Here is a 21,717-nt window from a genome sequence, read left to right as displayed (position 1 = left end):
GTTCATGTTCTAAGCAAGCAGCCCACCGTCTGCCTGGCGCTGTCCTACACATTTCACAGACCCCGTATCTACAGAACTACATCCTTCCTGGGGACGACAGTCTCCCCATACACTGTGTTTTATCAGAGAACATGGCTTCAGGTCTTGCTGAAACACCTGGGAGCACAGACAGCAGAGATTCTTTGGCTTTATTCTGTTGGCTAAACCCCTAACAAAGACAAAAAAGGGAGAGCTTTTAAGATTAGGAAAGGATTATGAATGGTAAAGATAAAACAAAAGCAAAAAACACAAGATACTACACAAACATTAACGAATAAGAGAATAACTGGCTTGATGTTCATGGATAGAAGGGCTTTTCAAGGATACCTTCTAGAATGGGTTTCATGACTATTTTTCAAGTTCAGACTAATTCTTCTATTAACACTATTTACACTTTAGCACCAAAACCATTTTATACATTTTCTGCTTGGAACAGAATAAAGTACGACAAATGTGCTGATGAGAAGTAAAATGAGCCTCCAGTCCACCTGCCAGCACGTGGTCTGAAGCCTGTACCACCTTCTCATACACATTTCTTCCCGATAACGTGAACCGTGGGGCAGAGTGGAGCCACAGAAAGACCACAAACAGTGGCCAAGAGACCCGGATGCCGGGCTGGCTGACCTTCGCCGACTCCTGTCACTTCTGTGTGCCTGGGAGTTTTCATCTGTCAAGTGGGTGATTAGGATCTAAGTGAACCGGGAAACGTAATGGAGTTTTTAACCATATTTCGGTTTGCCATATACCCTACAGTTAAATACAGTGTAACAGCTGAGTGCATTTCTGAGGTGTTTCCCTGATGAAAGCTGTTAAGGATATGAAAATCAAGACTTTAATTTATACACGGAATAAGTGGGTCTGTTCTAAAATCAGAGAGCTCAGCCCAGCCCTCGACGACAGCTCTACAGGTCAGCACAGCATTAAGACGAGGAAACGGGGGAGTCGGTGAGAGCCCTCCACGCGGAGAGCGTGCATGACTGCTGATACGGGACAGATGCCAACCACAGAGCCACATCAAGAAATGAGGCTGTGCAGACAGATGGGGTGTGATTTTCCACAAGGCTCTGAGCTGAGCACAACTCTACCCAGAGAAGCAAATGCAACCCAATGAATCTGGCCAGGCTGGGAGATGACCTGTGTGGCCCCCAAAACGGGAGGGGCACTTCAGCATCACTTTACCAAAGTGAGGAAATATAGCCTCCGTTCAGACTGCTCCCCCAGTACAGTTAGGGCTCTTACCTAAGTATTGCTTAAAGCACGCTCTTCTTTAGATGGACTGAGAAACAAACTGAGGGTTCTAGAGGGGAGGTGGGTGGGAGGATGGGTTAGCCTGGTGATGGGTATTAAGGAGGGCACGTTCTGCATGGAGCACTGGGTGTTATATGCAAACAATGAACCATGGAACACTACATCAAAAACTAATGATGAAATGTATGGTGATTAACATAATAAAAAAATTTTTTAAAAAGCACACTCTTCTTTGACAAAGTAAAGATGTTTTCTGAAATTGCATTTTCAATATGAATGCCCACCTTCTCATTTAAATAAAATAATCTCTCTACGGTGTTTTAAAATAACTTCTCTATGTTTTTAATGCACAAGAATGCATAAACAACTTCTGGAAAGAACATAAACTACCCTCTCTACCATGTGCATGTTTTATTTTATCGTTAATAAAAAAAGAACAGATTGAGTTGTATGATTCAACACCCCAGATGCTGTGCTCTGCCTCCCTCCTAAGTGTAACAGGCGTCTTCTCAAGCCAAAGTTAATAAGTGAGGCAGCACACAGTAAATGACTGAGATTTATAGATTTAACTAAGCAAAATCATCCGTTCTTCTATAAACTAGGCCTCTTTTCATGATCTAATGTGGTTTCACCACACGTATTCACAGCAGGCTTCCAGGGCGTATTATGGAGTAACAAGAATAAAGAGGTAACAGCCACTATCGAATATTAAAGAGGTAACAGCAACTATCAAATATTAATTTGCCAGTCGTTATAAGAACCTCTGAGAATTTATATGGAAGGGTCATTACATTTCAGCAGTGAGGTTACGCAAAACTTACCTATCGATCACGTAGAAATTGTCACCATCATCGCCTTGATCAATTACATGCTCCCCTTCTTTGACCAGTTTTTCAAACATGGCATCTAACACTTGAGACATCTGCTCCTATTTTTTAAAAAAGAAAAGATTCAATCCTTATGTTTGTCTACAATATTTTCCTTTAACTAACCATAATCGGCTTTATATTTCTGTGAACCAGCTTGAAGAAACAGAAATATCATCACTGCCATTAAATCTTGTCAAAAAAAGAAAAAATACACAGCACAGTTGTTCTCATCACCTAACAAATGAGATGATTATGTATTTCCTTTCATATTCAGTACCTGAATAAAAGTAATTATAATTAGCTATTTCAGAATATTTCAGCACAACGAACCACCAAACACCATATACCTTATACACGAAACAGAACCTTGGCAACTAAAATGACCAGGTTCATAAAGAACGACTGCAAATGCCTTTTAAAGATTGTTTTTAAAACTTCCCTATGTTTAGTCATCACTAGAACTAAATACTTAGTGAATTCAAATTCTGGCTCCAGTCCTGTTTGGTTTTAGCACCAAAAACAAAAAAACAGAACAGAAAAACAACATAGGCAAATCCAAAATTGACTATGGCAAATTTGTTATCACTGTTCTTTACCACTATAGTTCTCTTCAAGAAGCAACCATTTACCTCCGTAGGACAGATTAACACTGAAGCCAGAAACGTCAAACCTATTCTTCAACAACTACCTAAGCTACATAAAATTTTTATTCTGCTAACGTGTGGTTGACAAGGCTTAAGGATAAACGTCAGCTAGTGAGAATAAACTAGAAGGTGAAGAAATCTTTCCTCAGAACAAATACAGGAAAAATTCAAAGACCCTCAAACAGACAAAAGGGCTTAGTGTTTCTCAAATTGGGTTTTGTGGAACCCAGGGACTTTGTGGAAGTGCTTCAGTGATTGATTCTGTAAACCGTTGATTTAACTGCCTCCTCAAAGTGTATCTGAGCCATTAAATATTGAAACTAATGGAAACCAAGGTGCTCAGATGAATTATATATATATACATAATTTTTTCGTGAGGTTAAATCTCTCATAAAATTAACTATGGTTAAGTGAACAATTCAGGGGCCAGAAAGTTGTGCAACCACCACTTCTTAGTTTCCAAACATTTTCATCGCCCCAAAAAGAAGCCCTGTGCCCACTAAGCAGTCACCTCACTATTCTCCCCTCACTGGCCCCTGGCAACACCTACCTGTTTTCTATCTCTATGGATTCCCCTAATCTGGATATTTCCTATGCAATCATACAACGTGACCTGTTGCTTCTGCCTTATTTCATTCAGCATAAGGTTTTCGAGGTTCATCCTTTTTCTGGATATATCCTACTTTATTCCTCTTTTATGGATGAATAATATTCCACTGTAAATATACCACAATTTGTTTATCCATTCATCCGTCAATGGACACTTGGATTATTTTGCTTTTGGCTACTGTGAATAGTGGGGCTATTCATATTCACATTCATATTCAAGTATTTGTTTGAATATTTATGTCAATTCTTCTGGGTTATACCAAGGAGTGGAACTACTAAGTCATATGGTAATTCTAGAACTTTTTGAGCAACTGCCAAGCTGTTTTCCACAGTGCCTAAACCATTTTCTTTCCCACGAGCAAAGTACTAGGGTTCCAATTTCTCCACATCCTCGCCAACACTTGTTATTTTCCCTTCTTAAAAAAAAAAAAATTATACCCACCTTAGTAGTGCTGGGCTGGTATTTCATTGTGGTTTCGGGATTGGCATCTCCCTAATGACCAGCTATGTTGAGAATATTTGCATGTGCTTATTGGTCATTTGTATATCTTTTTTGGAGAAATGTCTATTCAAGTATTTTGCCTAATTTTAAGTTGGGTTGTTATTTTGTTATTGAGTTGTAAGAGTTCTTTATATATTTTTGGATATTTGGCCATTATATACATATGATTTGCAACTATTTTCTCCCATTTGGTAGAATGTCTTTCACTTTTTTCAATAATGTCCTTTAATGCACATATTTTTTTTATTTTTTATGAAGTTCAATTTCTTTTTCTTTTCATATTCTTGTTTTTGGAGTCCACCTAAGAATCCACTGCTAAATAAATCCAAGGTCATGAAGACTTACCCTTGTGTTTTCTTCTAAGAGTTTTTATAGTTTGGGAGCTTACATTTAGGTCTTGGATCCATTTTGAGTTAATTTTTGTGTACAGTGTAAAGGAGGGGTCCAACTTGGTTCCTGTGTGTGTGGGATATCCAGTTGTCCCAGCACCATTTGTTGAAGGGACTATTCTTTCCCCATTGAATGGTCTTGGCACTCTCATCAAAAATCAAATGGATATCAAATCAAATGTATAAATCAAATGTATAGGTTTGTTTCTAGACTCTCAATTCTATTCCACTGTTCTATGTGTCTACCCAGGCCAGTAACACGTTGTTTTTATTCCTGGAGCTCTGTAGTACAGTTTTTTTTTTTTTAAGATTTATTTATTTATTTTAGAGAGAAAGGGGGAAGGGGCAGAGGGAGAGAGAGAATCTCAAGCAGACTCCCCGCTGAGCATGAAGCCTGACATGGGGCTCGATCTCACGACCCTGAGATCATGACCTGAGCTAAAACCAAGAGCTGGATGCTTAACCATCTGAGCCCCCAGGGGCCCCTGTGGCAAAAGTTTTGAAATTGGCAAGTGTGAGTCCTCCAACTTTGCTCTTCTTTTGCAATATTATTTTGATGATGTGGGCCCTCCTTGGTTATATATACGAATTTAATAAATGATACAACAGCAAAATGTTAATGCGTTCGCCTCATTTAGCTTTATAATACATAAATGTTACCAATTTAAACTTTTATAAAATCATACTACCACAAATAATTTTTGTAAAGCTTTTTTATTTTTTATTTGACAGAGAGAGAGAGCACAAGCACAGGGAGCGGCAGGCAGAGGGAGAAGCAGGCTCCCCACTCAGCAGGGAGCCCGCTGCGGGGCTCGATCCCGGGACCCTGGGATCATGACCTGAGCTGAAAGCAGACGCTTAACCGACTGAGCCACCTAGGCACCTCCCTGACACAAATAATTTTTAAAAAGAATACAGAACCTCTACAAATACAGATATATTGCTAAGTAAAAAGAAGAATGGGGCAGGACACTATGGAGAGTTTGCTGTCACTGAAATTTAAAAACAACAACATACTGCCCTGCAAAGCATAACCCTGGAAAAATACCCATGAGAATGCTCAAAACATGTGTGGCTCCTGAGAAGCTGGGGTGCGAGGGGGATTTTCGCTCCCTAACTACTCTTTTGTTCTTTTTGGATTTTCATAAATTGTGTACACACACAGACTTAGAACCTTTAATTAAAAAACCCGAGCTCTCCATCTGAACAGAGAACATACTACTGCATCTTCCCGTGGGCTAAGCAAGGCTTTTGGAGGAATATGGGGGTGGGTCCTGCAGGAAGCGGTTTTCATCCCCTCCCTCGGTCCCTGCGTGAGCTCTGACACCTACTTGTGAAACAGGAGGCCCTGTGGAAGATGCAGCCAGTGTGGTAGTGCCGTCTGCATGTGCGGCTAATCGGCCCCACGGGGACCATTTTACCCAAATGAGTTCATCAACCAGGCAGCATATGGTCACCTATCAGAATTATGAAGTTTGATTAAATGGTTTACTAATATTTTGTTGCACTTACTATTTATATTCCAACTCTTTTAGTCCAGATGGAGAGAGAATATCAGCTTTATTGATTAGCTCTTTCTCTAAATGTCAAATGGAGAAAAAACAAAAATGAAATACACTGCTCTAGTAAATTTTTTTGTTGTCTTGGTATTTAGCTGCATTTTAAAACATTATAAAGCTTAGGAATTCACACATGATATATAAAAAAAGTAATTCCTGGTAAAATACAGAACAATCATTTCTTCTAGAACTTCTCACTGTGACAGGTGTCTGTTCTAATCAATCAAAATGTAATTTCCCCATAATTATGCACAGAGTGAAAAGAACTTAGGAAATATTTAATATGCAGAGGCTTATCCCAATGACTGACAACTACAGTAGGAAATCCACATCTTATTCTACAGAAAGCAAATTCGAGCTCGATGAAAGGTCTCTAACTTCAAAAACAACTATTTACTCTCCATTAATGAAAGAACCTATCATGGAGCATAGGAAAATTATTTCAGTTTGCCTCAAATTAGAAATATTTCGGAAGAAAAATGGCCTACTGAGTCGAGCATTAAAATATTCATGAAAAGGGTATCTTCAAAGAGATTAATAATTATAAATGCTGTGCTCAAACATAGGAATATACAGCCCTCCCAGGAAAAATATTCAGAGGCCTAGGAGGTGCCAGATTTCCAAGCTAAACAATAACTTCAGGGAATTCAGATGGGATAGTACATAAAAGGCCAAGATCATTCTCCTTTCTAGTTAGTATTTACTGCTTCCCTTCCTCCTCCAAATTTTCCCGTTTCAGAAAAAGGTACCAGCTCGTGTTCATTCCAGTGAGACAGTGGGAGTCATCCTAGACCCTTTCCAACAGGTCACAAATCATTCGGTCCCTAAGAAGTGCCAACTTCTGCTAATCCTGAATATTTTATGAAACCGTCCCCCTGTCCCCTTCCCTAAGCCTATTTCCCGCCCTTCTACCTTCCATCCTGCCACTGCAGTGACCTCAGACACATTTGATTGCTCATTTCTCTGCTTAAAATGTTTCAATGGTGGGGCGCCTGGGTGGCTCAGTTGTTAAGCATCTGCCTTCGGCTCAGGTCATGATCCCAGGGTCCTGGGATCGAGCCCTGCATCGGGATCCCTGCTCGTCAGGAAGCCTGCTTCTCCCTCTCCCACTCCCCCTGCTTGTGTTCCCTCTCTCGCTATGTCTCTCTCTGTCATATACATAAATAAAATCTTAAAAAAAAAAAAAAGTTTCAATGGTGACTTCCCACTGCCTCCAGCATGTGGCCGACACTACAGGGTGGCATTCAAGAAGGGTCCCTGATGACACAGCACACACACATCTGAGCTCTCGCCACCATGTCTGCTGGTGCGGGCTCCCGTGAGAACACTCCCTGGGCTTTCCTCCCACGGGCACTCTCCTTCCTACTCACTCTCTGCAGCTCAGCTCGCGTGGCCTCCCCAGCTCCCTGAATCCCCAGGTGGGGCGGAGAGACCCTCTCCTCACACAGCTGTCCTGACTCCATCACAGCATGGATCGTGTTGTACCAAACTGCTTTTGAATCCCTCATCAAATTATAAGTTCCAAGAGGACAAGAGCCATGTCTGAGTATTTCTGCGGCATCCCTAAAAAGGCTTTACATGGGCTTCGGAGCACAGTGAGCAGTCTGGGCATCAAAGTGAAAGGAGCTGTTCTATAAGCAAGTTATTGGAGTTGAATATGTAATTCACTTTAAATGCATCTGGGTTATTGTAGAAAAAAAATGTGTATCGTGAAACACTAGAAGACTGTTTAAAAAACATGAGCTTGGGCGCCTGGGTGGCTCAGTTGGTTAAGCGACTGCCTTCGGCTCGGGTCATGATCCTGGAGTCCCGGGATCGAGTCCCACATCGGGCTCCCTGCTCAGCGGGGAGTCTGCTTCTCCCTCTGACCCTCCTCCCTCTCATGCTCTCTGTCTCTCATTCTCTCTCTCTCAAATAAATAAATAAAATCTTAAAAAAAAAAAAAATAAAATAAAAAATAAAAAAAAAAAAATAAAAAACATGAGCTTAACCTAAAATCTTCAATCTGCCATGTTTGGGGAGGTTTTTATTTATTCCAGGTAGTAATCTGTTGAGAAGAATAAACTTTTACTCATCTATATTTTGCATCATTTCCAGAAATGTAGGGAAATAAATCAAGATAGCTTGAGCTACAAGCAACATCTTTTGGAAGTAACTATGTAAATATATTTGCTTCTTCCCTATAAAATATTCAATAATGATAATTCATGAATTTGGTTAACTTCGTGAACTGGCTTCTCCCCACCCCCCAACAAGAACTGGCCTTTAAAATACATATACTGAAGACCTTCAACATAGCAGCCAAAAAAGGCTAAAAAAAATTTACTGTTTGGGGTGCCTGGGTGGCTTAGTTGGTTAAGCATCTGCCTTCAGCTCAGGTCATGGTATCAGGGTCCAGGGACCCAGTCCCGCTTGGGGCTTCTTGCTCAGTGGGGAGCCTGCTTCTTCCTCTGCCCCTCCCCATGCTCTCCTGCTCTCCCTCTGTCTCTGAAATAAATAAATAAAATTAAAATAAATAAATAAATAAAATTAAAATAAATAAATAAATAAGGGGAGCCTGGGTGGCTCAGTCCTTAAGCGTCTGCCTTTAAGCATCTGCCTTTAAGCGTCTGCCTTCAGCTCGGGTCATGATCCCAGGTTCCTGGGATCAAGCCCCGCATCAGGCTCCCTGCTTGGCGGGGAGCCTGCTTCTCCCTCTCCCACTCCCCCTGCTTGTGTTCCCTCTCTCACTCACTCTCTCTCTGTCAAATAAATAAATAAAATCTTTTAAAAGAAAATTTACTGTTTATAAAAATCACCACTTTAATTAGGTAAAGCTGTTCCTGGCCAGAATATACTAGTGAAAGCTTTTTAAAAATTATTTTAAATGCATCCAAAATTTTCACAGTGCTTTTAAAAGAGTTAAAGGTGAAATGGCAAGAAAGGAGGAGACAGAAAAGGCAGCAGCATCTCCGGAAAACACGCCTGGCAGCTATCCGACGCCCGTCTGTTTATCACCGGGCACACGGGCACCAGAGAGCACCACACAGTCACTGCTGAAGCACTGAAACATGGCTTCGATGCAACAGGAAAGTATGCACATGGAGTAACACATGGTAGTCACCCAAATCCAGAGCTGGAGCCCTTCACGGCCAGCGCTTGTTCTTGCTACAGGAAGCGGGGCTGGGGGCCAGGACCCCCGGCCTCACCTGAGAGCCGGTGAGAAATGCAGACTCTCAGGCTCCACCACACACCTACTGAACCAGACTGTGCCTTCTGAACAAGATCCTCTGGTGACAGACAGACACAGGAAAGTGTGAGCAGCCCTGCTTCTGGTGAGCTCTGAAATTCTCCCACGTAAAGTTCTAGTCGAAAAACAGAGAAATCTCCTTAGCTGAAGCCTACCCCTAAAGGTAAAATTGAGCATCAATTTTACAGCTGTCCTCTCTGTGTATCTGGAGGAAAGAGTTAAATACTAAATTAGTTTAATTCCAATACCACACACACACAAAGTTGTATCTTTCTACTAATCATTATTTGGACTCCTATTGGTGGAAGATGATTAGAGATCACATAATTTTAGTGTCCTTTATGTCACAGAGTCATTATCATTCTAGATAAATGAGATGAGGGGTTATGTGGAAGCCCATCAAAATTTTACAAATTCCCTTTAGTCACTTATTCTAGCATTTAATACTACAAGAAAGTATTCCCATTCCTAAATTAAATTCCTAAATTTTCTATCTTAATTCCATTTCTCTTTTTTTTTTTTTTTGGAGGGAAGGGGAGAGAGAGAGAGAGACCGAGAAGGAGAGAGAGGAGGGACAGAAGGAGAGAGAGAGAGAGAGAATCTTAAGCAGGCTCCATGTCCAGTGTAGATCCCAATGCAGGGCTTGATCTCACAACCCTGAGATCATGACTTGAGCTGAAATCAGGAGTAAGATGCTTAACTGACTGAGCCACCCAGGCACCCCTTAATTTCATTTCTTAATCTTCCATTATTAGAGCAAACAACCAACAACCCCATTCTTTAGAGCTCACAGTTTTACAAACTCAGTAAGAATTCTAGAGGACCTGGGTCAAACTGGACAAAACTTATATACACGTGGTCCTAAAACAACATCTCCAAAGTCACAAAATGTAATCCGTGTTCCTGGAGGACATGACAGAAACATATGTGGTATTAGAAACAAAGGATCTTTAAAAAATGTTTCAGGCTGTCCTATGACCCAGTGTAGATACAGTACCTTCCTCTTTATAAAAATGACTTTAAGAAAACCCCATCCTAAAAAGATTTTAATTTAATGTTCTAGGGCATCGATCTGAAAACTATTAAGATGCTGCGTTTGATCAAAAAAAAGTTGCGGTAAGAGGCATCTGGGTGGCTCAGTTGTTAAGCATCTGCCTTCAGCTCAGGTCATGGTCCCAGGGCCCTGGGATCGAGCCCCACATCGGGCTCCCTACTCAGCGGGGAGCCTGCCTCTCCCTCTGCCCCTCCCCCTGCTCGTGTCCTCGCTCTCGCTCTCTAATAAATACATAAAATCTAAGAAAAACCCTCAAAACATTAAAAAAAAAAAAAGTTGAGGTAAGCTATAGGAGTTGACTCAGTTTCCACATTCAGGTCATGGCAGCAGGATCATGGCAACCCAAACAATCACCTAGCAATAAAGAAGCATAATGTGAGATGAAGGAAGAGAACATTTAGGTCCGAGCACAGGGCAAAATGTGAATCACATGCTCATGGGACAGGGGTTTCTAGAAAAAAACCAAACCAGAACCAAAGAACAAAAATTTCAAAATCCTTACAAAGAAAAAAAATCCCTCTACCTTTAAAACGAAGTAAAATGTTGCTTTTAAAATACATATAATACAAAAGTTAGACACTAAAATATCATTACTATCACGAGTCGGTGAGAGAGGCAGTCCACCGTGGGCCCTGCGCCGCCCTGCACGTTCCTGCCGGATGTACAAGGAACGCAAGGTGCAACCCTCTCTTCATCTGGGCCGTTTCTCAGGGCTACGCTTGTAAAGTAACCTGGAGGGATGAGATAATGTCTTCCGCGGACAAGGCGCAGGCAGGCCTGTGTGCTCACAGCTTCAAGGATATGCACCTCCCAAGCTTAGCCTTGCTCTCCTGGAACACAAACTACCACACAGGCAGGCATCTCGGCGGGGGGGGGGGGGGGGGGGGGGGGGGCGGGGGGGGGGGGGGGGGGGGGGGCCTTTACGTCATCCCGGGTGGCATTAACCTGTTGGGAGGGTAAAATCCAAGACCCTGCAACCGTTCTTTACTCTGACGCTGAAAAAAAAAAACATTTCTGGTCACTGATATGTAGCTTACCGGATCCAGGTTCTTAAACAGCAGGATGTCTTTGCAAGCCTCTTGCAATCGATTTCTTTGATCATCAGTTTTGGGATGTATAATCTAAAAGGAGACCAAATTAACAAACAAATTAGTCTACTCATCTTATGATAAGGGATGGAACTTCCCAGCAGGATGTCAGAGGGAAGAACTGTCAGTGCTGAGGTTCACTTTAGGGGACCAGACACAAGCTATCAGCCCCCTAAGTAAGGGCAAGTAGTACAGCCTTGTCTGGGGAGGCGGGGCACACTCATCAACAGAGCGCTGGAATGTTTTTCAAACGGGTGTTTTCCCCCAGGTTAGCAAGTTCATTTTGTAAAGGTCTGTGATTGGCTATTCACTAAAGACCCCAAAGCTCCCAGCCAGTGGGAACATACAGAAGGACAAGAGGCCACAACGGCTATGCTGAAGGTCTGGAGACTGCCTTCATTCTGTTTAATACTCTCTCGATATTCTCTATCACTGTCTCGTACTCTACCACTGAGTGGGATAATCTTTTAGGATGTAGACTTTTCCTTTGAAATGTGACGGTCTCTCGAAGTCAATAAATTCTTACACGTATATTGCATTAGATGTTAAATATATTTTTACACACTATGTATGTGTGTGTAACCACAGAGAGTGGTTTTCCAAAGGGAGCACGTAAACACAGGGTGATGTACCTAGAGTGTGGATTTGAGGAAAGATGAATCCAACGGTCCTGGTGTGCTCAATTTAGAATGAGCTCAAAGAGAACCAGTGTAGTCTATTCTTCCTAAAGCATCATCCCAGGAGGGCGAAGACCAACAGAATGCCCTCTGTAAGTGTGGCGTGTCAACTCTCCAGAGCCTCTTTTGACGAGTGGAAGGCTCAACCCACTTGAACCAAAAGGCCCATTCTTTTGTGAACATTGGTAGTTTGTAACTATAAAATGAGTCGAGAGGCAAGAGACAGTCCTAAAAGCAGCAAGCATGGAGAGTCACCCTCCTGGACCACCTAGGCACTGATGTTCAGAGAGCGGCTGTGGCGGCTGACGAGCAGGTGCCCCAGCTCCTCTGTCACTGGCCCCACCATCGGATCAGCCGGAATCAGGCAGTGGGGAGTTCTGTGCCCATGAACATACCAAGACTCACAATGGGAAATTAGAATCGGCATTTCAAACCCATCTCAGGTGGCTAAATATTAATGAAAATCATAGGCCCAAATAAAGGAAATTGACCGTATTGAGGCATACATCTTGTTTTACTGACTTCACCTTACTGGGCTTCACAGATAAGATGTGATTACAAATTGGAAGTGCGTGGCAATGCTGCGTTGAGTGCCATTTTTCCAGCAGCATTTGCTCATTTCGTCTCTCTGTGTTACATTTTGGTAATCCGTACAGTATTTCGAACCTTTCCATTATGACTGTATCGGTTATGGTGATCCGTGATCAGTTATTAGGACTTGTTGAAAGTTCAGATGATGGTTAGCATTTTTTAGCAATAAAGTATATTTTTAATTAAGGCATGTACATTGTTTTTTTAGACATAATGCTAAAACAGAGTATACACATAACTTTTATATGCACAGGGAAAACAAAAAATTCATTTGACTGGCTTTCCTGCAATATTTGCTTTATTTCAGTGGTCTGAAATTGAATTCACAGTATCTGCAAGGTATGCATGTATGTGTATTATTTATATACTACACAAAAGAGCATCAGCCAGTGGGAGAGGAAGTCATTGCATTCTTTCCCATATGGGTAAGATATATGCAAACTTTTATTTACTATCTAATCAATATTCACCTCAATCTAGATTTTTTTATAAATTTTTTTTATTGTTATGTTAATCCCCATACATTACATCATTAGTTTTAGATATAGTGTTCCATGATTCATTGTTTGTGCATAACACCCAGTGCTCCATGCAGAACGTGCCCTCCTCAATACCCATCCCCAGGCTAACCCATCCTCCCAACCTCCTCCCCTCTAGAACCCTCAGTTTGTTTTTCAGAGTCCATTGTCTCTCAACACCTCAATCTAGATTTTAAGACGACATATGGACACAGAAAAAGCAGACCCTGGTGCCTACTAACTCACTGCTTACTATACAAGAAACTTTTTAAATTAGTGCACTGAAAAAATCATGCCAACCAAAATTCGTATCTCCCTACTTCAAATAAGGAAGGTTAACACAATAAGACAAAACAAAAAGTCACCTCTCACTCCGACAGAACCTCAAATCGAAGCAATCATAAAATGTTTGCCTGCTGAGGGGCGTCTGGGTGGCGCAGTCGGATGAGTGGCCAACTCTTGGTTTCGGCTCTGGTGGTGATCTGAGGGTCATGGGGTCGAACCCGGAGTCAGGCTCTGTGCTGAGGGCAGAGTCTGCTGGAGACGCCTTCTCTCCCTTGCTCTGCCCCTCCCCCTTCTCTCTCTCTCTCAAATAAATAAAACCTTTAAAAAAAAAGTTTGCCTGCTAAGAAGCTCTGTCCTCAGAGAGAAAAAGTTGGGGATACCATGGCAGCCCTGCGGAAAAAACGTTCTAGGCCCAAGATGGAGGTGCTCCAGCCCAGGGAGCAACGTCAGCACACCACAATTTAGATAGCCTTTGTGTCCCTGTAAATGCTCCAGAAACGTGGCGTATCCAGTTAGCCAACCAAGGCCCAAAGCCAAGCCAACTGTGGGTTCTATACTTATTTCTCGTCCCTTATTCCTTATCCCATGAACGCTTCCTGCCTTCTACCCCATCTCCCAGTTCTCTGGACTCTTGGGAACCCACTTCAGAAAGTGGCAGGGTTTGTCTGGATTGCCCAAATTATCTTCTTTAATCATTCTTGGCACCATCTTGCCCCTGCTTTACTCCTGTTATCAATTTAAGTCTTTCTCCATGACCATTCACTCCGTAGGAACCCCTCACACAACAGCTTTTTCCTCTTCTCTCTCTCTCCTACCTTGTGTTCTTATGCATTAACCCTTTTCAATTCTGGTTCTTAATCCTGCCATCACTGCTATGGTCTACGGCTCTCCCTGTTTTCTGTTCTCTCTCTGCCCCCTCTCCCCACCCTCACTCCTCAGAGTCTTCTATCATTTACAGACCCCACATTAAAATCCTGTTCTGTGTTCTGGAAAGCTAACAGAAATCAGGTGACTCCTTGTGCTTTGGTGGCCCTGCCCTGTAACCAACTGCTCAAAAGATGTTCTCCCACTTCTAAAGACTCTCATTTTTTTCTGTTTGGTTTGGTGTGAGCCTACATATAAGATCTGCATCTGGATAACTAAGGGTGTAACTAAACCATACACCCAAAAGTGATTTTTATTACACTAGAAGTCACTTTTTTTTTTATTAAATTTTATTTCTGATTTCAGGGTAAAAATCTCATTTGTTAAACAAATAATTATGTAGCATTTATTATGTGCCAAGCACTGGTTTAAGGGCTTTAAAAATATTAACTCATTTTATCCTAGTAACTGACCCCATGAAGCAGGTAATAATTTATGCTAAGTAAAATAAGTGAGACAGAAAGAAAAATACCACATGATCTCATATATTAAAATGAACTTGCCCACATCATTTCGTCAGAAAGTTCAGAGCTGCAGAGCTAGGATTCATCCCAGCAGGGCTGGCTATAGAATTTATGCTCTAAACCAGGGTCAGCAAACTGGGGCCTGCAGGCCAAATTTCTTTTTGCATGGCCCCTAAGCTAAGAACGATTGGGAGAAAAAAAGCAGAAGAATTAATACTTCTTAACATGTGAAAATTATATAAATTCAAATTCAAGTGTCCATAATAAAGTTTTTTTGTTTTTTGTTTTTTAAGTAAGCTCTACACCCAACCTGGGGCTTGAACTCACGACCCCGAGATCAAGAGTTGCACACGCCACCGACTGAGCCAGCCGGGCGCCCCCAGAAATAAACTTTCAACGGAACACAGCCACACTCATCCATTTAGGATTTATCCACGGCTGTTTTCAAGCTACAACATCTGGAGAGCAAGTAGCTTTGACAGAAACTGTATGCCCCTCAAAGTCTAAAACATTTATTACCTAGAAAGAGTAAATTTTTCAGTTAAAAAAAAAAAGGTTTACAGACAGCTCTGCTCTAAACCCTGGTCTTTCATTTCAAAAAATTAGAAAACCAATTAATAAATAAAAGGTATACACTTTCTCTAAAGAAAACACTGCAAATCTATTCTGCTAATAAGCAAGGGATATCCGTACAAGACAGTTTCCTATTTGTCCAGGCCACCGTCCACACAGCTGAAGGTAACCTTTAAAAAACCTAAATCAGAACACCTGGATGGACTCTATCAATTTCCCGAGCATGAGGGGCCCGTCCTTCCTCCGGCCCCCCAGCCTGCAGTCACAGCTGCCTGCACTCAGAACTGCCAACAGCTCCCGAGCTGGGGCGCTGAGGTCAAGCCAAATGGGCTCCTGGGCTCTGGGGCAAGACTTCCTTTGGCCCCACTTCTGCAACCACTCCATTTAATTAGGGACCCTGTCCATGGGGGGTTTGGGTTCCTTTTAGCACTTCATATTTTGTAACTGTTCATTAGTTTACTGGCTTGTTGTCTAATTCTGCTATTAGCCTCTAAGCCCCAAGATGGCAGGGACTTACCCACGGTTCTCGCCACTGAACATCCTAAGCACCCGGCCAGATATACAGAAGGCACTCCTCCACAATTCTGAGGGGTAACACAACAAGGACATGACCCGTTCTTAAAATTACCAGCTCTTCGCTACCAGAAGAGCTACATGTTAGATGTATATATAACTCTTACATTTTCATTTGCTTTTTTAAGATTTTTTTTTTAAATAATTTCTACACCCAACACGAGGCTCGAACTCACAACCCCGAGATGTAGAGTTGTATGCTCCACCAACTGACACAGCCAGGCGCCCCTATAGCTTCATTTATTAAAGGTAAAATCTAATTTGTGATTTTTCCAAAATCTGTCTTAAGTATTTAAATTTTCTTCAAATTTATATCAAGAGAATATCTACATTAATCTGAGACTTAAGGATTTGATACATCGTCTGTGAAATGCAAAATGTTCAAATGAAATGGAACTTTATCAAAACATATGTTTTCCTTACAGACATTTTCCCGTATCTGCTTAGAGCCAATTAATTCTGAAATCTGTAATAATCATTTCCAAGGGCTATGGTGCAATTTGCCTTGTAGTATCTACGACCAAAAAAAACAGTGCAGTTTTTAGTAACATGTTTAGAGAATAGTCAAACTAATGGAGAACCTGAAGCACTTTATAATTATAATAAATTAATTACAAAAAATCTATTAAAAGTAACACGGAGGGTGTTACAGGGGACAACTCTAGCAGCGAATGCCCGACTCACAAAGATCCTTCCTTCCCTAGGAACGGCCTTCATTTAAAAGTGGCGTCTGGCAGCCAAAGGCTGCACTCCTTGTCCCTGGCCCCCTACCCGAAGCTGGGTCCATGCGAAACTCTCCCAGAGAACCAGGACTTTAAGCTGAGAGTCACAGCAATAAAGGCAAGTGGCAGCCAAGTCTCCCCCTAACACAATTCTCTAAGTCCTGCACCACGGCTATGGAAGGACCCCAGATGTAGCCTGGCTCCTGACCACCAGCTACGGCTTGGGTTGATTTTGGGGTTTGGTGTTTTTTTTTTTCCAATTCGTTCTGGAATTCTGTAAGATTTCCAAGCATGCATCCAATACTTATTTTCTTTTTTTTATTTTTATCTCAATGTGATTGGGTTCTTTGACACAGCCAAATGAATCTTAACTGGTACCGCCTCCCAAACAAGACTGTTAGGGATTAACTGGAGTGACCCAGCCAATCACTTTACAACTATCCCACGGATCAAATGGTGGCTAACAGTCTGAGTCTATGAGATACTGTGTATTGTTTTTAAACTGTCCTTTTGAAATGTCCTTCAGTTTAGATTCTTACTAAATCAAACCATTTCATCAAACATCTCAATTACTAAGTTTTATTGTGTATACCTTTATACGCAAATATAAAGAATGTGTGTACTCTTCAAAGTCACCCATTATTGTTTCTGCTAGATACATAAATCAAGGACACGATGGGGAAGGCCTAGTTTTTACGACTACATGAAGTACTAACAGCATGTTATACATTAATAACAGTATCTTAATCCTAAGGAAACATAATTTCAAGCCAGAATTTATAGACATTATCAAGTTAATTTATGTTCTGGTAGCAAACAGTGAGCTCCCCCCATACGGCTGCTGGGAACCCCCATGGGTATGGGAATGAAATGGGATTTCCTTCAAGACCTTCAAGATAACACTCCTGATCTTTCTCTCACTGGATTCTACATATATTTCAGGGAGCTTAATGATGTAATGACTTAGGGACATAGTATTTGCTTTTCCATATTAAAACTCAATCTTATTTACGTATCTGTCAGAGCTACAGAAATAAATTTTTGTTTATCTTTTGAGGCCAAACAGAAAAGAGGAGCTTTGGCCAAGTAAGTACTCAAAAAAAAAAAAAAAAAAAGGTAAATTATTACTTTCCATTTCCAGACACAGTAATCTCTTATTTAGTTTACTTTTTACTAAATAAATAATAGGTGAACGGAGGACATAGCTTAAAAACTGCTTCAAACAAAACTGGACAAATTCTTACAAAAACATTACGACCGTCAAAAAATCAGTTTCTGAACAAACTATTCATAGATATTAAAGAGTAAGAACTTTTATACTGGCACTTTAGATGTAATTCTACTGTGATTTGTTTTTGTTTCCAAATAAGCTTTGTTGTTATAAATTGGTAGGAACAGAAAGAAGGCTTTCCCTAGTATTTTCCTTTACTAGAAATACTGTCAGAAAAATAGCATTAATGCTATGAGCAAGATAGCTAAAAACACTTTCCCTCACCAGGCTGTATTTTTGCAAAAGAAATAAAACCACAACTGCAGTGAATTTTTATGTTCATCTTTCCTTTTATCCAAAGAGTAAGATGCTTTCTCTTTGGAGAAAAGTAATTCTATAGAACTTGAAGTCAAAGTAAGCTATCAGAGAGACTAGGAAAAGAAACAGTCAAAATAATTCCATTATGCTTCCTGTCAATCTATATGCCTGTTAACCTCTTTCTGTTATTATATTCCTGATCCAGTACTGGAATATAATTTAGAATTAATTTATTAAGTAAATTACATACCCTGGACTCTGCATCATCTTCTTCTTCATCGGGATTATAAGCTTCTGCACATACTATAAAAATAAAAATGGACATTTGAAAGATATTCCATCAAGAAATATACTATAATAAATATACCTTAAAAATTAATAAAAAGAGAACCATGGTATAAAACAACATTAATTCATTTCATCCAGGGCAAGCAGTCTGCACTGAAAAAACGATTCCCTATTGAAATCTATAACAAATTTATTAAAATACAAAGCTGCACTTTAAGACAATGACAACTGTTTTCTGCTTTCTGTTATTCAGAGAAACACAGCTTCACCTCTTCCACCTTCGTTTCTAAGCTACAGAAATGCATGAGATCTAAAAATTACTTAAAGAACAGACCCCCCCAAAAAGCCCAAGTCTGCTATGAAATGATCAACTTAATCATAGTTATAAGTACCTTTCATAAATTATCCACAACCCAATCTTTCTTTCTTTTTTTTTTTTTTTTAAAGATTTTATTTATTTATTTGAGAGAGAGAGAATGAGAGAGAGCACATGATAGGGGGGAGGGTCAGAGGGAGAAGCAGACTCCCTGCCGAGCAGGGAGCCCGATGCGGGACTCGATCCAGGGACTCCAGGATCATGACCTGAGCCGAAGGCAGTCGCTTAACCAACTGAGCCACCCAGGCGCCCCACAACCCAATCTTTCAAGAGCAAATACGATTAACGTGTTCATATTCCTTTCTAGTTTTTACACTGAGTGGATTTCATACTGCATATGCAATGTTAAAACTTGCTTATTTCATTTAACACTGTAAGAATTTCACATGCCATTAGAAACATTTATGCAATATATGTTAAGAAAGAAAAAAAGAAGAAGAAGAATGTAGCAGGAGGGGAAGAATGAAGGGGGGGAAATCGGAGGGGGAGAAGAACCATGAGAGACGATGGACTCTGAAAAACAAACTGAGGGTTCTAGAGGGGAGGGGGATGGGAGGATGGGTTAGCCTGGTGATGGGTATTGAGGAGGGCACGTTCTGCATGGAGCACTGGGTGTTATGCACAAACAATGAATCATGGAACACTATATCTAAAACTAATGATGTAATGTATGGGGATTAACATAACAATAAAAAAATTAAAAAAAAAATCGTTTTAAGGACTGCTGATTGTTTACCATAAGCTAGAATTAACCACTCCCTTAATGCTACAAACTTAGCTGGCTTCTATTAAAATAAGCTTGCAATAAACATCTTCATGCATAAATATTTGTCTACATTTCAGATTATGCTGTAGGAATTATTCCCAAATGTTATTTTTGGGGGGCTAACAGTTATGACAATTTTTAAGGCATACTTATTACCAAGCTTCCTTCTAGAGGGACTATACCCATCCACTGTCCTAACAAAGAATGTGTAAGAAGATTCCTTTAAACTGTAAAACAGAAATGGATGTTACTGCTTAAATCTTGGCAATTTAGATGAAAAATTATTGAAATTCTAAAAAATTATTTTGAATTTGAACTATGTTCAAATGTTTATAAAGTTGACTATATTTCTGCCTTTGCCTTTATGAGGAATCTTGGTATGCATTTGATTTTCTTTTTGGTTTACACCAGTTTCTTAACACCACTTTGTTATATTTCTCATAATCATTTTATCCAGTTTGCTTTTTCACTATAATTACAAAGTTGTCACAGGTTATGCATGTTTATTTTTAATGCAATGAGATCAAGGAAGAAAATTCCCTAATATGATTTAAACTCAACAGTAAACATTACAAAAACACCACTGGTTTTGAGCTAGGAAACTCCTTTGCAAATGTAAAGATGACTTCTCTTCTGGTTTTTTAAAAGTAGATTTTTTTTTTTTTTTACATTTACCCTTTCGTAAGGACTTTACTCTGCCAGAGATGTAGAAATATAAAGAACAGAGGATCAGCGACAAGCTGACAAATGTCTTCATAGAGGCCCAGACGGCATGAAGAGTACTATCATCATTAGCCCTATTACTGCCATTATTACTATAAATCCTGACGTTAGCGTTCTTTCCTCCAGGCATTACTCTAGATACACACTGGCCAGTGAGTGAGGGATTCTTAACCTGGGCCAATTTTGGCCCCCAGAGGACAGCTGGCAATGTCTGGGGACATTTTGATTGTCACAACCGTGGGGACTGTCGGGGAAGCCACTGGTTACTGAGGGAGGCCAAGGATGCTGATAAACATCCTACGATGCCCAGGACAGGATCCCCTTCCCCCCCCAACCCCCAACCACCTGGCTCAAAATATCAACAGTGCTGAGGGTGAGAAACCCTGACCTAGTGTCTATTTTTTCATTCAATCTCACAACAACCCTAAGATAGACGGGTTTCCTATCACCACCTGACAGATGAAAGACTAGGGCAGACAGAGGTTACGTATCTTGGCCCAGATCACACATTCTAGGACGACAGGACCCATACCTGATCCCAGCAGTGTCTGGCTGACCCCAGAGCCCTTGCTCTTAACTACTGTCCTGCATTTGACTCTGGTGAAGTCACCAGCATCGAGGCTGGGCTTCAGCCTTCTGTCTCAGAAACTGAACAGAAGGGGACCTGTCTCTCAGGGGCAGGCTCTCATTAAAGAACCTCACTGATGTATATCACCAAAATGCCAATTTAGTAACTCCCTGAATCAAGTATGGAGTCAGCATGACCAGCTCTCTAGCCCACACAGGAAGACCATGGAAGAAGCCAAATCACAGTTAAAGGGTTGCTTGCTGAGAGTGAGCTAGGAGGAAGAGAGTTTGTCTAATAAAATGAATGTTAGGGGGCATCAGTCTGGGACAGCTTGAGCCTTCCACACACACCATACAGATGGTCCTGCTCATGGGGCCCAGACACTTTAATCCTGCTGGCTCCAACTTTCCAGAAAGCATGAGGACATCTACTTCTTTAAAGCGTGGCTCTGTGACTTTGTTTCCGTAGATGACCAATCTCACAGGCGGGACTGCTACCTAATTAGCAGGGCTCAGTGCAAAATGAAGACACAGCCCCATTTTCAAAAACTCAGAATCTCAAGAGGGCACCAAGAGAACATTAGACCAAACTCGGAGCCCTTGTGAACAGGGGGCCCAGGCCGTCAGCCCCGCTAAGGGATCAATATATTCAATGAGGTAGTAGAGTAGGTAAGACACTTTAGTGTTGATCTTAAATTTTATTTCACAGAGGGAAACCTTCATGCTCTGATTTCTAAGTTCCGAGCTCCTATACTCTGAATAAAAATCATGAGGAGTAAGATTCTATTGTTCTTCTAAATAACTTACCAATTGTCCCAGTATTATTTGTTACTTGACACTCTTCTGATTTGTGGTGTCTACTTTATCACTTACTTGTTTCTCGGTTGCCCATTTCCTTGAACTATTTCCTGT

At 41.0% G+C, this 21,717-nt stretch overlaps 1 protein-coding gene across 1 annotated transcript in view; it reads right to left on the bottom strand.

Moving 5' to 3' along the window:
* Positions 1 to 21,717, bottom strand: part of PRKAR2B (protein kinase cAMP-dependent type II regulatory subunit beta) — a 91,100-nt gene that overhangs the window by 12,947 nt on the left and 56,436 nt on the right. Inside the window, exons 3-5 of the mRNA XM_032402367.1 lie at positions 18,336 to 18,388; positions 11,180 to 11,263; positions 2,109 to 2,215 (exon numbers count right to left, since the gene is read on the bottom strand). Coding sequence (XP_032258258.1) covers positions 2,109 to 2,215; positions 11,180 to 11,263; positions 18,336 to 18,388 — 244 coding nt within the window. The remainder of the gene's footprint in view (positions 1 to 2,108; positions 2,216 to 11,179; positions 11,264 to 18,335; positions 18,389 to 21,717) is intronic.

This window comes from Phoca vitulina, unplaced genomic scaffold (genome assembly GCF_004348235.1).
Source record: "Phoca vitulina isolate PV1807 unplaced genomic scaffold, GSC_HSeal_1.0 scaffold4, whole genome shotgun sequence".
Lineage (NCBI taxonomy): Eukaryota > Metazoa > Chordata > Mammalia > Carnivora > Phocidae > Phoca > Phoca vitulina.
Note: the sequence above shows the minus strand (reverse complement) of the source record. Positions and strands in the feature narration are given on the sequence as shown.